General features: G+C 33.9%; 1 protein-coding gene across 1 annotated transcript in view; it reads right to left on the bottom strand.

Annotated features, from left to right (window-relative positions):
• Nucleotides 1-563: 563 nt before the first annotated feature.
• The window catches only part of LOC149555493 (putative kinase-like protein TMKL1), a 269,901-nt gene continuing 253,566 nt past the window's right edge, over nucleotides 564-16,898 (bottom strand). The window contains exon 2 of the mRNA XM_089829545.1: nucleotides 564-1,661. Within this exon, the coding sequence (XP_089685671.1) occupies nucleotides 1,021-1,661 (641 nt within the window). The 3' untranslated portion in view covers nucleotides 564-1,020. The remainder of the gene's footprint in view (nucleotides 1,662-16,898) is intronic.

Here is a 16,898-nt window from a genome sequence, read left to right as displayed (position 1 = left end):
AGGCACAAAGTCATCTTAAAATCTTGCAACACTAGTTTTCACATAAACATTCCAAAAAGATACCCCAAAAGCCCAAAAGGCAGGGACTGAAGCTGGCAAAGAGCTCTTGTTATATTATGTTTAGAATTCTGAACTTTGAAATCAATATGTATATATTTTATTCGAGAAAAGTGTTCAAAGTTGATATAGGAATCATATGACATAAGAACTCTAAATTTCTAAATCAGCACAGCTCATACAATCTTACAAGTTCCTATCTAGTACAATTAGAGATTGTCAATCATAAAATGTCAAATTTACGCATAGAATGGATTTGAGACTTTCCTGTGAGAATTGGAATTAATGCTAAGGGCAATTTATATTATAGATTTTCAATCTAATTAAGGATTTTAATTATTAACTAATACTTGCATAATTTGGAAATATAAGATTAACTAATTTAAACAGTTTCTTAGAGTTCAAATAATAATCATTACCAAAACAATACTAGGTAAGAAAAAGCACCGGAATAAGTACAATCAACACAGGGCTGAAACTGGTAGAGCCAAACTCAGAGCAACAAAGACAAATAAATATTCCTACTTGATTAAATCTCTAGTGAGTCCATTCCTCTGAATTGGCAGAAGATACAAATAAATATGCTCGACCAACCAAGACTTTGATACTTGATACTCGGCAGAAGATATCGCATTGGGAGGCCAAGATACATTTCAATGGAGCTCTGTTCGTGCACATTTGTTGGCAAAACTTGTGTCTTCAAACATCCCCATTTTTAATCAGAAACCAACAGAGACGTAGTCTAAAGATATTGAGCACTTAATTCTGAATGTTTAGCTCCTCAATCTTGCCATATTGCAAGCACCTGTAAGCAGCCCATTTGTTTTCATTTTACTCATGGTTTTGCACGACAATACATTCAGAACGAATCATCACAGAGGTGACAAAATTGGGCTGGGAAAATAAGATAGAAAGGCATAACAATTCTCAAACGGTTGGGGAAAAAAGTCCATGAGCATGAAGCTAAAATGCAAGTTCAAGCTCACTCCTAGATTCGACAGGGGTATACAGAGCAGAATGTGCCTTGGGCCTTATCTCTTCAAGCTGTTTTACGACCATCTTCATATCTGGTCTCACGGAGGGAGAAGGAGCACAACATCCCATTGCAAGCTGAAGTGCCTGAAGCAACCCATCATCCACGGGATTTCTCATTCCCCTCAGAATCTCAACATCAAACAGCTCCAAGGTACTCTCCTCCAATACAGCATTCTTCACAATGGATGGCAAGTCCACAACCTCATTAGAACTCTCATCCCTGCCTAGCCTCTTACCAATCAGTATTTCAAGAAGGAGAATACCATAGCTGTAAATGTCAGTCTTGGTATTGGCCTTCTTCATCTTCTGAAGCTCAGGAGCTTTGTAGCCTTCACGAGTAGATACATTCATCATCTCAGCAGCAGCTAAAGGCGTCATTAACCGATCCAGGCCATAATCTGTTAGATGTGCTACATAGTATTCATCCACCAAGACATTCTTGGCTTTGAGGTTCCCATGAATTATTGGAGTTTCAAGCCCAGTGTGAAGGTGTGCAAGCCCTTTCGCTGCTCCAAGAGCAATCTTGTGCCTGCGAGCCCAACTCAGAGCTGGCCTGCCACCTCGAGCATCTACAAAACCAAGATTGTTGTCTTGATAAGTAAGAGGTATTGTTATCAAGATTCAACTGTGTAATTTTTGAATCAAATTATGAAATTGCTGCATTTATAGAATTTTAGATTTAATTGTGTTAGATTTTTTGTATCAATGTTTCTAATCTATTTTCAGAATGAAAAACAGAAAACAGAATTGATGATAGATCATGGAGTGTGATCTGAATGTTGATGCAAAAATCTTACTCTATTGAATCCAATTCAGAAGAAAATTCTATAAACGCATGGATTGTGGATGTTATTATTGTATTACCAAATAAGGGCCCAAATAGTGACCTTGTCAGTTTGAGCACTTAAATCTATATCCACAAGAATCGATACCCACAAAAGTTACGAGATTCATTCATGCCATAACTTGAAATTTCTCCTAATGTGTTAATAAAGGAGTCTTTGGAGCAGCGTATGAAGCAGACCCACAAAATCAAGCTGATAAATTTGATTAGAGCAGGAGTCTGAGCTTTTGACAGCGGGAGGAGGACATGAGTGTGAGGGATCGTATGAGATCAATTTATTTTCCGTGATAAGTGATGTGATATGGAAATACAGGGAGAGAGGGTTAAGAGAAGTGGTTCAAGGCTTCCCTTGCGTAAATATCTCAGAGAATCATGCAAATCAAAATGTTACGTACGTGCAATTTGTTTATCTGAATTTGAAGTGGGAGAAGAGGTGCGCCAGTTGCATTGCCATGAACAACACATATTTCACAATGAATTTATTGTGCAGACAGGAAGTATATTCGATGGAAATAGCTCTTACAAATGGAATGATAAGGGTTATCACACGCTAGCAACTTACTTCTAGGAGGGATCCCTCTATACTTTTTCCATCATCCATCATTGTTAATATTTGATGTTTAAAATTCTGATTTAGATTGTGTATTATTTTTTGTATCGACTTTTAGAATCATACTCAGTTCTGATCCACCATCGTTGGAATAAAAGGAACTTTTGTGTTTCTAAATTTTCTGTTACAATGAAAACTACCAATTTTACGAATACTGTTAATACAAAATAAGATATAAAATGATTAAAACTAGCAATCGCACCTTAGTGTCCAATAGGTACGCCGTATTTTGGTGTAAAATTTGTTCTTAACAGAAACGAGACATTTTATTTGTTCTTCTAATTCTCCATCTCCACACATCTTTTTGCCCCCTTACTCTCTCATTCTCTTCCCTCTACACCACTCCCTCTATAATTTCCCTCTCTCCCCCTCTCTCTATCTCTCTCCATCTCTCCATCTTCATCTTTCTTTGTCTCTCACTCTCATTCTTTCCTTGTGTCTGCTTTACAAATATTTTCTATATAGTATTAATTAAATTAATATCAAGACATTAGATTCTTCAATCTATATTATTTAGAGTAGGCTTTGGATTTAACAATTTGAATTTTATTTAAGTCAAATAATGTTTCAAATCATACTCAATGAACCACCATTGAGAAATTGTATCATATCTATCTTTACTTCTTTCTTACAATCTATCTCTCTCCCTTGTTTGTTTCTATCTCCTTACCTCTCGCCACCCCCTTTGCCTACATATGTAGGCTTTCTTTCTCCCTCCTTGTCTCTATCTCCTTATCTCTTCTCACCCCCTTTCCCCTTTCCTAGATATATGTATCATTTCTATCTCCCTCCCCTATCTCTATCTCCTTACCCACCCTCACCCTCTCTCTTTACATATGTACCCAATCTCTATGTATGTCTATCTATCGCCCTCTTCGTCTTTCTATTACTTGTCTCTTAACACCTTTTTAATCTCTCATTATTGCCCTCTCTACCTCTATCTTTTTATCTCTTCCTCTCCCTGTCCCTCTCCCTCTCCCTATCCATCTATATGTTAATTAATTTTACGTCACATATTCACTCTAATTATATCTCACTATCTATTGCCACCCTCCTCTTTATACATATCTTATTAACATTATATGTCCCATATTCATTTCTACTATATATAACACATTATTTCTTTATCTCTCTCTTTCTCTTCTCATACATATTTATCATGCATATTTATCTGTCTTTCCATATATCTCTATATTTCACTCTTTCTCTCTCCTCCCCTCTATCTTTTGTATATCTCCACCTCCATCTCTAGATCTCCTCTTCTCATCATTTGTACTTGTTTGTCTCTATCTTCTTTCTATATGTTTGTCTCTTTATCTATTTCTATAACTATCCCTCTCTAGATTATGGAAAGTGAGGGGTTTTCAGTAACTTTCTTTATCCTATTGTATTAATAAATGAATAATGCTAGAAATGGAAATTTGTAACAGTAATTTTTTTCACAATATTCTCTCAAATGAAGCTTCAATTTTTTCCGGCCTTCATCCACTCCAACCTTTATCTTCTTCCTCATAAATGAATAGTCTTTGTCAATGCCTCTGTTGCCAAATTATAAGCACAATTTCACTTACACATATTTGCAAGACCACTTGCATATGAATGGAATACATAATGCGTAGGTATGAGTAATAGAGAATTGTAAGTCTAAGATAATTATAGGAAATCGTGTGACAAAAAGAGAGTAGTGTCCTTATAAAGGACTCTAAAACAAACTGAATGTCTATATTTTTAGATAAAATTTACTGATCAACTAAAAAATCAAACCAAAACTTTAATTATTTGAAGTCCAAAATTTTGAAGTAAAAGATACAGTTGCTAATATAATTTGTCGAGGATCTGTGTAACTCTCTCTGAGCAATGGGAGTTTTATACATTCTCTCTTGACAAGGCATTGAGACCCAGCAGAAGTGTGAACATGCCTTTATTGCTGCGGCTGCATCTTCTTTCCAAACATTTCTAGATGCCCTCGATCTGTTGATTCTGCCATTACTCCAAATTTAAAGCTGAAAAAAACTTATCATAGCAAGCATATAAAGAAAGAAAAAGACCCACAGATTTGTAAGTGAAAAGAGTTTAAGTGAAGTGAAAGAGTATGTTGGAATGAAAAATTTCGCTTGCCATGTACCTCAAGTTAGTCAGACAAAATAGCTACAGATATGGTATATTTTCATGGTTTCATAAGGGCTTTTTTTCTATGTTGGTCTTCCACAAAATACTAAATTCTGTGAACTACGGTGGGCCTAATCTTCTATAGCACATCAGATATTTGCAACTACCTCCTTCCTATATAGATCAATCCATTATGATGAGTTAGATAGGATTGATTTAAGAAAATATTAAAAAGCAGTTGGTGGCATACCAACTTATAAATAGAGAAAAATAGAATTAATCTTTGTTAATAAGGACCTTTACCCAATTGTACCTATATATAACCCTATTTATCTCTCTATCCAACTCTAGTTACATCTCTCTATCTTTTCCTTGCCATATTTTTCTAACTCTATCGACCTCTCTCTATCTCCTTTTAACACACTCTATTAGTTTCTATCTCTCTATATCTCTAAATATTTATGTCATTCTCCCCTCCTCTCTCATTTTCCCATCTCTAGTGCTTTGTATATGTATATCTATTTATATATGTTCACTCCTCTCTATTTCCTTTTATCCATATCTTTGTCTACACCTATCTGTCTATATGCATCTCTTTTTGTATAAAGTTCTTATTATTTATTTCAGAGATCGTCGATTTAATCCAATGGAAATAAAAATATCAGATATTTGGTGAGAAAGGAGGTAACAATTTCTCAATATTAAATGTTGCTATGATTTTAATCATTTTTTTTCTAATATTGATCTATTATTTTGTTCCCATATTTTTGTATTTGTGTTTGTTTTAGTGAGGATTCTCAAGGATTTTCAAGAAGTAGAGAAGAGGGTAAATCATCTTTTAGGTTGAAAATGTTAGAGGTTTTGTCAGAGTTGTATGTGTCTGTGTCTTTATTCAATGGTAGTGTCAAGGAGATCTTTTGCCCATATTTGCAAACTTGCTTGGGTTTAGAGTACCTAGTAGGAAGTTCCCCATTACCAGAAGAACTGAAATTCAATAATGAGAGATAGTTCTTGGTCAAGATCCTACCACTAGTAAATTTAGGCCTAATTTGTGACGAAAAAAGGTCTCAATTTCGACAAGAGTAGGTCGCTAAAGTGACCAAAGTCGTCATCGGACAAATTTGGTCAGTTTTCTGCCAAATTCATTTTGCATCACAATTTTGACTACATAAACATGGATTTACCGACACAAATTTTGTCGATTTCTCTAGTCAACCTAAACTGTTATTTTCTCAATTCTGACGTAAACTTGCCCAATTTTTCGTTGGAAATCCGTCCACAAACCCTTAGCTTTTGACGCTGGTGCTATACTCGCGATGTAAAAGGTGCCAGTTTGGTGTCTCAATTGCGACGAATATTGGTTGCAATTGAGACCAACATGTGTCGCAATTGAGACACGCTGTCCCATTTTTTTTAAAAGCTTTTCTCTCATAGGAGCGTTCAAAACTACACAAAACTTGATTATAAAGTGCAATTGCTTGATGCATGAGAGTCAAGGTATGATGCACATTTCTACCTCCACCTCATTGTTTTGTTTGTCAAATGATTTATTCAACGACAAAACAATGGGAAGGAGGAAGAAATGTGCATGATATCCTATTTCCACCAAGCAATTATGCTTTACAATTCAAATTTTGTGGAGTTTAGAAGGCTCCTATGAGAGCAAAGGCTTTGCAATAATTGGCACAGCGCATCTAAATTTTGGTTCCTATAGGGAAGAATAAAATTAGGAAATAATTATTTATCGGGAATGAAAGCCAATAATTTCATCTATTTTTCAAACAGATAAACATGACCAAAAAACTTACAGTCCCAATCACATCATCATAAGAGCGCATATATAACTATAACTATAACTATCTAAAACCAACATAATTTACAAATATCCACAATTCAAATATTATCCCTTGATGTTTTCTTTAATAATGCTCCAATGCCTTAGGACATTCAGTTAGAAACTTCAAAATTAATGCTATCAAGTTAGATGTCGTTTCATAGCCACCAAGGATAAGGTCCATAATAAGATTCAATATCTCTTCATCCATAATGTATATTAATGCTATCAAGTTAGTTGTTATATTAATAAGATTCAATATCTCTTCATCAATATAACTCTGGTTCTCGATGGAGACGTGCTCCAATCAATAGGAAACGTCATCATGAAGCAGGAGGTGAGGTTGAAGGATTTTATGGAGGCATTCGGAAGTTAATTACAGAGGAAGAGATTTTAGCCTGGAAGAAGTTGTGGCCAAAAGAATCACTAGAATGATTGATTGTTACATTAGAATTATCTTCATTTAACATTAAAGCTGCATGCATATTGGAATGGCTGACATCATCGTTAAGTGCATTTGATGATAGCACATTTGTTTAGGATATACATAGAGAATGTCAAGAGTGTTGTTGACAAATTTTGTATTTCTTTTGGCTTTAACATTGATGACTGTGTTCCAACTATTTTGGGCTAATATTTGCTTCACAAATGGTTGATGCATATGAATCTTGTGCCAATAGAATGACTTTTGTTGAAGTTAACCATAATGTAGACATATATTTGTAATCATTATAGTCAAGATGAAAACTGTTGCAGTTCACTTGCCCATTGAAGAGTTGATTTTTTTATGATGGCACAATAAAATGTTCTGAACCATAGATTGCTTATCCTAAAAATCTTTCATCATCCTCCGAAACTGATCAATAATAATGCAATATATTGTAGTATTAACTGTTTAAATTATTCTTGCAAATGAGGAACTTAATATAATTTGATTGAGCAACCTTACATTTTGTATGTCGCCATTTTGTATTATACTTCAAACAAAAAAATGATGGTGCCATGTGATCAAGACAGCAAAAATCTCTATGGAATGTACAAACCTTGGCACTAGACTTCTTCTCCATCTATGAGGCATTCAATGTTGGAGACAAAACCTTGTATCTACTCCACAAATAATGTGCTTACTAAAGTTGTTGCGGTAGAAAGTTCTCATAGGTTAGTTCTAATTAGGTCTGGTGAATAATATGTGAAAACATCAATACAGCCAAGGCACTAATTTTGCCCCATTTTCCTCATGTATGAGAGCCTTGAAGAGAAGCTCGGATAAAAAGAAATTAGTCGTATGGATTAACTTAACAGTAGCAAAACTGAAGAGAAAAATTGTTGGCGGTGAACTACTTAAGCTTGAAATACAAGAAAAAGACTGGTCGCAATGTATGGGCTATCCTAAGTGGCATAAATGGTCATAGTACAATGAAGTTCACAGTTTCAATTAATCTAATTTGTAATTAAAAAGAAATTTCACTGTATGGAAATATGAGGGCTTCTTTTACAAACTTTTTTTCATTTATAAGAATTTTAAGAAACTTTTTTTGTCAAATTTTAAACCAAAAGGATTGCATTGAGCTAATGTTTGAAACTCTACCAAGAGGAAATTGAACTAAGGCATCCAAATCTTAACACACTATATTATAACAATCTCATAGTTAAAGTTGTGCTTGTAGACAACATCCAAATCTTATCTGGTGGGTGCCTCTCATATTAAATTTTAAAATTATTTTTTTCTAGTTCAACATGGAATGACCTTTCATGTTGGTTAGTCTACTAACCCTAACTCATCTCATCTAGGTCATATCAGATCTTGATAAAGGCTAGTTTGCAACAATTTAACTTCTAATAGCTAGTTTGTAAAAGTAGTTAAAATAACTTGTTAGTAATACAATTATCTTCATAAGGAGGTCTAATTTGCATTCTTAATATAACACTCACCCAAATATGCTTTCAAAAGGTATTTAAACAACAATTAGATCTTGACAAAATTAGATATGAAAGTGGAAATGATAATCAGGTCATTTACCTCTTCTTCATCTCGTTTGCGCTTGTTTTCCTTAACCTTTTCGTGAAGATTTGCAATGTACTTATCAAATATCTCCCGACAGAAGCTTTCATCACTAATTGCCTTGAATATTCATATCCAATATATTTATAGCTACTACTAGTGTAAGGTACATGATAACTACCTTTAATTACTCACAATAAGATTAATTCCTGATAGTGGCTCTTTTCCCTGTATGCTTCTGCATCTTTGAGAAAAGGTATGCAATCCTCCCATTCTGAGGAACCAACAATTTCCTGAAATGGAAAAACAATATATAACTAATTTATCGTTAAATAGATAGAAATTCGTTTATGATAAAAATAGAAATTCATTCATATTTAGGATTTTTAATGTACAAAACTCTGTGAAATTTTACTCCAGGTGTAAAAGTAGTAGAGGAAAAAGAGACTGCATTAGAAGGATTTTTTCCAAAATGAATAATGTAAACCTTTAGAGAATAAAGCAAAGCAGTGAAATCATTTGCCAGCCTTTCCCTCCTTTTTGCTTCTTTCTCTTCCTTTTCCTTTACTTGTTCAATTACTTCTTCAAACACAAGCTGCAAGCAATACACAGGATGTCAGTAAGACCTAGCAAAATCATATATCCCAAAACAACTTGCATTACTTTCAACGTTTGCAATTGTTTCAGTTTAACCTAATAAAAATCCATTATCCACTAATGAGAATAGACTAATGCATTTGTGATAGCGATTCACTTTCAACAACTACTTACCAGTGCAAATGAGTCAAAACATAATATAGTTGATGCAATGATCGAATCAGTTAGGAACCAGAGTCATATGGAACATAAGGACAAGATCCTTGTTTGTATAAATAGTAGTTACTAGGAACATAACAATATGTGACAACATTTTTCAAAGGAAAATACCAAATACTTTTATTGTGAAGTCTTTTGTAGCTGAGACAAAAAATCTAGAAATGTAACCAGAAGAAACCTTAAGATTTGTTTCAGATGCAGCAGCCAAATCATATAGTTCCCCAATGGAGGCTTTGAACTTGTCAAGAGTCAATGCTGATGTTACCGTGAGCTGCAATCATTACATCAAAAAGATTACAATATATTTTACATCCAATGGAAAAGCTTAAAGCACAAAAGGCACACCTTTCCTGACTCCATAGCATCTTTTATGTTTGATTTGTCCTCTTGGTACTGCCAAAGATACATATTCAAAAAATGGTTACACCAAAGGAATCAAAAATACATTTCCTTGAGTAATAATGATTGCAAGCCTAATTGTGAAAGTGCAATTAAATCCTGTAATCAAATCATTAAAATATATGCAACTTTCTTACCTACTTTTTCATCCCTTCTGCAACATCTTCAAACAAATCCTTGGGTGGTGAACCAAATGTATTTGAAGTAGGCTCTTTTCTTTATGATCCTCCAGTTCTTTGCTTTATCAAAGAATTGGAGGATCATAAAGCAAAGAGCTTGCTTCAAATGAAGTGTGTCTTTGCTGTAAGCAGGCCAGTTGCTTTATGATCCTCCAGCAATCTTCGAAATTCATCCCGATTTTTGCATTCTTCTTGGCACAGTTCTTCCTACATTTAAAAATATTCAAGTCATTCCAATATGCAAAAATAAGATAGATGAAAACTATGGAAGCACACTACTCTCTCATTCTAGACAACCTTTTGAATCATTTTTACTTCTTCCTCCTCCAAATCAGATATAACACATCAAAATTTTAGGATGTTCTCAAGTCATTAGGTATGAAAATTTTTGGAAAGATAAGATGCCCGTAACCGAAGCCATTATCCACATAATGACAGAAAACTATTCATCAATCAAGATAAAAACCAAACAACTTTCCAAACACAGGCATTTCACAGCTATGCCATCTCTTGCGCGCCTTCCAAATTCAAGTACAAGAATATGGGTTCTAAGATTACACCAAAAGCAGGTCCAAAGAGAAAGTCAGATAAATTCGCAGGTTAACATGTGTATTCAACACAAGATCACAATTTCCTACAGGCAAGACTTTAAGATAGAAAAGAAAGAATGTGAATTTGAGATTTGGTGGGATACCTTGCAAATTCATTACAATTTTAGAGATTCTTGACTTCAGAATTCATAAAAGAAATGGAATAATGTTTTAAGGAAGATCAATTGGGGTTATAAAACCCAAGCATGAAATTGAGGAATAGGACAAAGAATGAAGTGTCATTAGTTTATCAATCTAATTTCATGTTCATGTTTTCTGCTCACCATAACCTTCCCAAAATGGTAATAAGTACTTAGTGGTATCCCCAAAACAAGCACCATGCCTGAAAACAAACAAGACTTTTAAACACCTGTTTGTTGACAAGAAGCCTTAAATCGTCAATCATTTATGAAATGTTAATCACTCAGGCTTTATGAAATGTTAAGCTTTTAGACCATCATGATAGCTAATGTAGATAAAACATATATTTCCTACCCAAAGATTTATCAGTGAAAACTGCTGAAACTTAAGCACAAATGACATCCCCTTAAGCAGGGCATGCAAATCTCACAAGCTGTGTAAACCAGATAAAGAAGACTCCAAATGCAATTTTGGAATGCCTTACAAATACTTGAATTTCCTAGTGACCAGGAATAGATTGAGAATCATAAGAATAAAAAATCCCATGATTAGGGATATAAAATCGTGTTTATAGGACCTGTTAGAGGTCATCCCTTCCAAATTGCTCATCGCTAATAGTTAAGATAGAATAAGAAATCTCTTCCAAGCAAAGTGGAGGAAAGAAAAAAAAATAGTGATCCCTTCATATTTGATTAAGTCAAATTTGAGATAGGGTTAATCCTCCAAATGACAGTCGATCAACCAGTTAATGAGGCCATCTTATCTTACACTAGACATGAGTAGTTATCAAATGCAATTGAATAATCTTTTATTAAATGCAATAAATCATTGCCAAAGAAATGAGTTTAAGTCTCAATAATAGTTTTATGGAGGATTCCTAGAATCAAATCTCAAAATGACACCAACTTCTGAATGTCGCATACCTTAACTTATACCAAAAGATTCTTGATATAAAGAATAATGCTAGAGGAGTCTTATACAAATCTTGTGGAAAAGGTTAACTAGCAGTTAGGGATGTATGTGCGGATGACAAGATAAGTCTCAACTACATGACTAACTCAAGGGTTGCAAGACTTCATAATAAGAGATAATTATCTCATAATAAAGTCAAATACTTTTGGAAGGTATGAGAAATTGTTATCCAATTTGTCTAATGTCTAGGATGCACCAATATACAATTAAATTTTATACACCAAATTTATACGTTGGGTGCTTCCTATTTCAATAAATGACCCACTCTTCCTACCCATATCAAATATTATAATGTGAGCAAATGCCAAAAACTTACCTTGGTTGAGTGACTTGTCCACCCTTTTGATTCCCTCCACTATTGAAAGAACTAAAATATATCAACAAATTAAGTGTTAGTGAAACTACTTGAACAAATGAAAGGGAAAAGTTAACAAATTTTGTACAATCTAAGGGATTTATTGTGAATTAAGTAGACTTCGAGATCATTTGATTTCTAACATATGATAATAGATCACACTATTGAAACATTGATATAACAAGCATACAATATATTGAAAAATAACAACAAAAAGCATTACATATTGTAAAAACAATAATATGTACCAGAGATGCAAGGGGTGAGGACGCCATCTCCTATAACCATACAAGTCCCCACAAGGGCTAGTATTAACAAACATCTCTTGGAAAATTTACTTTGTTCAAGAGCTTCCTTTATCCTAATGGCTCTATTGGGCTGTCTACCTGCAACTTCAAGTGTATATGAGGAGAGTTTCCTGTCTTCTTCCTGGTGATTGGGTATCATGCTGATATTTGCATGGCGGAAAATCAAAGAATAAAGAGCAAATGTTCCACCTGCAAAATAAATCATCCCTTTAAAATTAGAACACATGTTTTCACATCAAAAAGATCAAACTTTGACCTAAAAACAAAGTGAAACTAGAGTTGTTATAATCTTACCATCTCCATTATCATTGGCCCACAATACAATGAAGACATATTTGATGAGGGGCAAAAGAGTGAGAGAATATATGATCAAAGACAAAGCCCCAAGAACGTCATCAGGATGTTTGATGCCATCAGGAAAAGTACTCGCATACACATAAAGTGGTGATGTTCTTATGTCCCCATAAACCACACCAATACTCTAAAATGCCAATTGCACAACCGCAGCCATGCTCAACATCTGAGAAATAAGATTTGGCATAAAGCGATGTTAGAATAGTTACTAAAATGGTCTTGTTATAGTAAAAGAATACTTTAACTTAAGAGAAAAAAACTATACAATATTAAAACATGATATCATGCTTTAAAAACTAAAAAGGTACTTATAACGAAGAACTTCATTTCGACTTGCTAATTGGTTGTCACTATTAACTATAAGCTTATCTTTAAAGTTTGAGCTTCACTTGGTTTCGAGAATAGTTAAATATTCTCTACTTAACAGGGCCAACCACGTGAAGGTGGAAGCTCATTTGGCCCCTCCGCCCCCCAACATCACTCTAAATTCCCCATTAACATTTAATAACATTCAATACATCCATTTTTGAAATAGAACATTCAATCATTATAATCACATGATAACATTCATTAATACATAAAATTCGTAAACACACAACATTCATGAATAATTCATTAACACACAACATTCAAGAGTAAGTCATTCATGAATAATAATATCTTTTTTGCTTTCTTGTCATTTCTTTTTTTCATAAAATTTCTAAGAGGAATATCATTGTCCTCGTCATCCCCATTAACATTTAATAACATTCAATTCATCCATTTTTGAAATATAACATTCAATATTATAATCACATGATAACATTCATTAACACATAAAATTCATAAACACACAACATTCACGAATAATTCATTAACACACAACATTCAAGAGTAAGTCATTCATGAATAATCATGTCTTTTTTGCTTTCTTGCCGTTTCTTTTTTTCATAAAATTTCTAAGAGGAATATCAATGTCCTCAATAGGATCCCCCTCCTCTACTAGTTCTAACACATGTCTCCTCCTCATCCGTTCAGGAACACCATGAGGCCGCTACACCAAAGGGGGGTCCGCTGCAATAACAAGTACTTCATGAGGTTAAATTCCCACCATTTTATATTAGTGAATTACGATTTTTTACTTAAGTAAAAGAACTATAAATCAAAAAATTAATTTAAAAGAACAAAACATAGATTTTCTTTACCTGAATGTGCCACATGATCTACCTGCTGATCAGTCTGAACATCCTCTGGCACTCGTTCAACACGACATGATTCTATATCCTCAACACAAAAAGGTTACACCAAGTTCAATTAAAGATGTTAAATTGTATTAATAATTACATAATTAGTTTTAAATAACAAATGAGCACCTCCATCGATGGTACAATGCACATCAGGGGCTTCATGATGCTGCGTATGATCTGTGTCAGGATTAACAGGCTGCATTGCAATGTCATGCACATTATTATCAAATAAATTGTTGCTCAAGTATTCAATTTCTAATATATTTTTTGGCATATTTACCTGTGCACATGATGTAGGAGACTGTTCGGTTGGGGCAATGGAAGCTTGCCGTAGGCATTCAGCCACCGCTGCATAGCCTCGCTTGAAGGCAATTTTTTTGTGTTCTTTTGTGGCCTCCAGATTAAAATCAACACCTTGCATTTTTTTATTAATTAAAAAAATAATTTGAATTTTATAAACAATTTTTCTTTGCAATTCATTTATTTCTACTTACAACGCGTGCTTTGATTTTCGAATATCCCCCAGAGCCAAGTTTGTGCTGCCCAACCTTTTCTAGCCTCGCCTTTGTTGCCTTTGATGTGTCCTGCAACCTATGAAAAGTTTGAAATATGTTAGATGATATAAAGAGAATACTAGAATCATTGTGGAAACATTTACTTAACTTGGGTTTGATGTCTTTGGAAGAAAAAATGTGCCATATGTATGGGTTCGATTTCCTGGTCAAAATTCATGGGATATTTTTACTGAGATCCTTGAGAAAGCACATATAGTTACAACTCCAAGAAGTGGGTTTGGACCCGCAGGTGAAGGTTTTATAAGGGTGAGTGCCTTTGGTCATAGAGAGAACATATTAGAAGCTTCATTTTTCAATATATCTTCATTTGTCAATATATCTTATGTAGGATTTATGCCCAGATTGATTTTGAGATTTATAAGCAATTGTGTCAGCATATGAATTACATACCTTTCATCAATAGATAGATTAAATTGAAGGTGAAGGTTTTATAAGGGTGAGTGCCTTTGGTCATAGAGAGAACATATTAGAAGCTTCATTTGTCAATATATCTTCGTTTGTCAATATATCTTATGTAGGATTTATGCCCAGATTGAGATTGAGATTTATAAGAAATTGTGTCAGCATATGAATTACATACCTTTCATATTTACAATAACAAAATTTAAATAGTAAAATTGAGGATTATGTGTGGTAGTATGTTGGAGAAATAACTCCTATTTTAGGGATTTTGACAAAACAGCATAGCGAGAAATATTGAATTCAAAAGGATGAGAATGTGAAGGAACAAGAGGTGCAGGTGAAGGTTCAAATCACATGAAAAGTCATTTGTACACACTGTGAATTTTTTTGTACATTATGTTGTATTTTAAGAGTGCTCCCCCAAGGTAGATGTGTTAGGCTTGGTACTTTGTCTCTTTACTTCACTGATATATGTGTTTGAATTAGTCTACACACAAATAATTAACATGTTACCAAAGCTGATATGCCTTTTGTGAGCTTGCAAAGAGCTAAGGAACGAAAGAGAAAGATTGGAAGTAGGGTGATATCAGGAAAAATCTCTTAATGAGTTTCCATCTTTAGAGTTTCCACAGGAGAAAAAGCAGGGATTCCCTAAAAAGGATAATCTATTTGTTGGGTATAGACACATAATCCATGTGATCAAAGCTTCAGCAGCAATGGAAAATACTAAAAAAGAAGAATGGATTTTAGATGTGGTGGAAATGCTCAGCTTTAAATTCTTTAGGATTCTCATACTACATTGTTATCTGAAGATAGAGATTAGATTTTGTGATGCTTCACACTTAAATCTGATGTATAGTGTATATGCACTTCTTTTTTGATATGCAACAAAGCACAAAATGGAATTGATGACAGTATAAAATAACAATCACTAATGACAACATTATGTACTGTTATCATAGTTAACAGAATACTACAGAATATGGGATTTGATATCTTCAATGATGGATTTCATCAGGATTTACATGCAGATTAAGTGCAGATTTGATGCACACATGACCCAAAAGAAAATAGGGGATAGGAAACTCAAGATAGCAAGCAATTATTGTAAAAGAAAGGGAAAGTCAACAAGTATAGTGGTCAAGGCGTTGCCTATTTTTATGACTCAAAATCTAACATGGTACATCATATCACAAGATTTGGTTGTCACAACTTTGAGTAGGAATTTCTTAGTTGAATTCGAGTTTGAGTTCAGCGAAGATAAAATTTGAGAAAAGAACCCATAGGAGACATAGGCTCTAAAATTTGTCACTAAATATGAATAAAGGGCTTCATTTTGTCAATATATCTTATGTAGGATTTATGCCCAGATTGAGATTGATATTTATAAGCAATTGTGTCAGCATATGAATTATATACCTTTCATCAATAGATAGATTAAATTGAGCTAGTTGAAATTGTTGATACTGAAGTTGAACCCTAAATTTGCTCATTAATATACTAGTAGTTAATACTATTGCATACCTTTTTGGATTTGCTAGTGTACTATATTTTGGACGTTGCCCTTTCTCCTTTGCATCCAAAATGAACTCATTCCAGTCCCTCACTGAAACAAAGGGAGGACGCTCGTACTTTAGGTTGTGGACGAGGCTCTTTCTATATGTGTCCCTCACAACCTTAAGATGTCTAGCAGCTTTTTGTAACAATTTCTTACGAACAGAAATATTTCTACCAAACTCATGCTCTATATCTTTGATGAGCTCATCTTTTAATTCTTGAGATTGGTAGTTCCACCTTTTAAGAAAAAACACAAAATTGTTAGATATAGCTAGTATAAGAAAAGACTCAAAATGAAAGGAAAAATGTTGCACCAATTAATGATATGAAAAAAAATAGTGGGATAAAATTAGTTCAGTTATGATGTACATCAACCTAGTACATATAGTGGGCCCAAATCTTCGCAGCGTGAGGTCATAAAGCCTCCTATAAAATGTATCGTTTCCTGCAAAAAATGTCATGGGATAATTAATAGTAAAAACCATTAAAATGAATCATATGAAAGAAGACTCCCACTTTTGGTTCTCTGTAGA

This window comes from Cupressus sempervirens, chromosome 5, assembly GCF_028749045.1.
Source record: "Cupressus sempervirens isolate cs-2001-9-10 chromosome 5, ASM2874904v1, whole genome shotgun sequence".
Taxonomy (NCBI): Eukaryota; Viridiplantae; Streptophyta; class Pinopsida; order Cupressales; family Cupressaceae; genus Cupressus; species Cupressus sempervirens.
The sequence above is the reverse complement of the archived record's forward strand: the minus strand, read 5'-3'. Positions and strand labels throughout refer to the sequence as shown.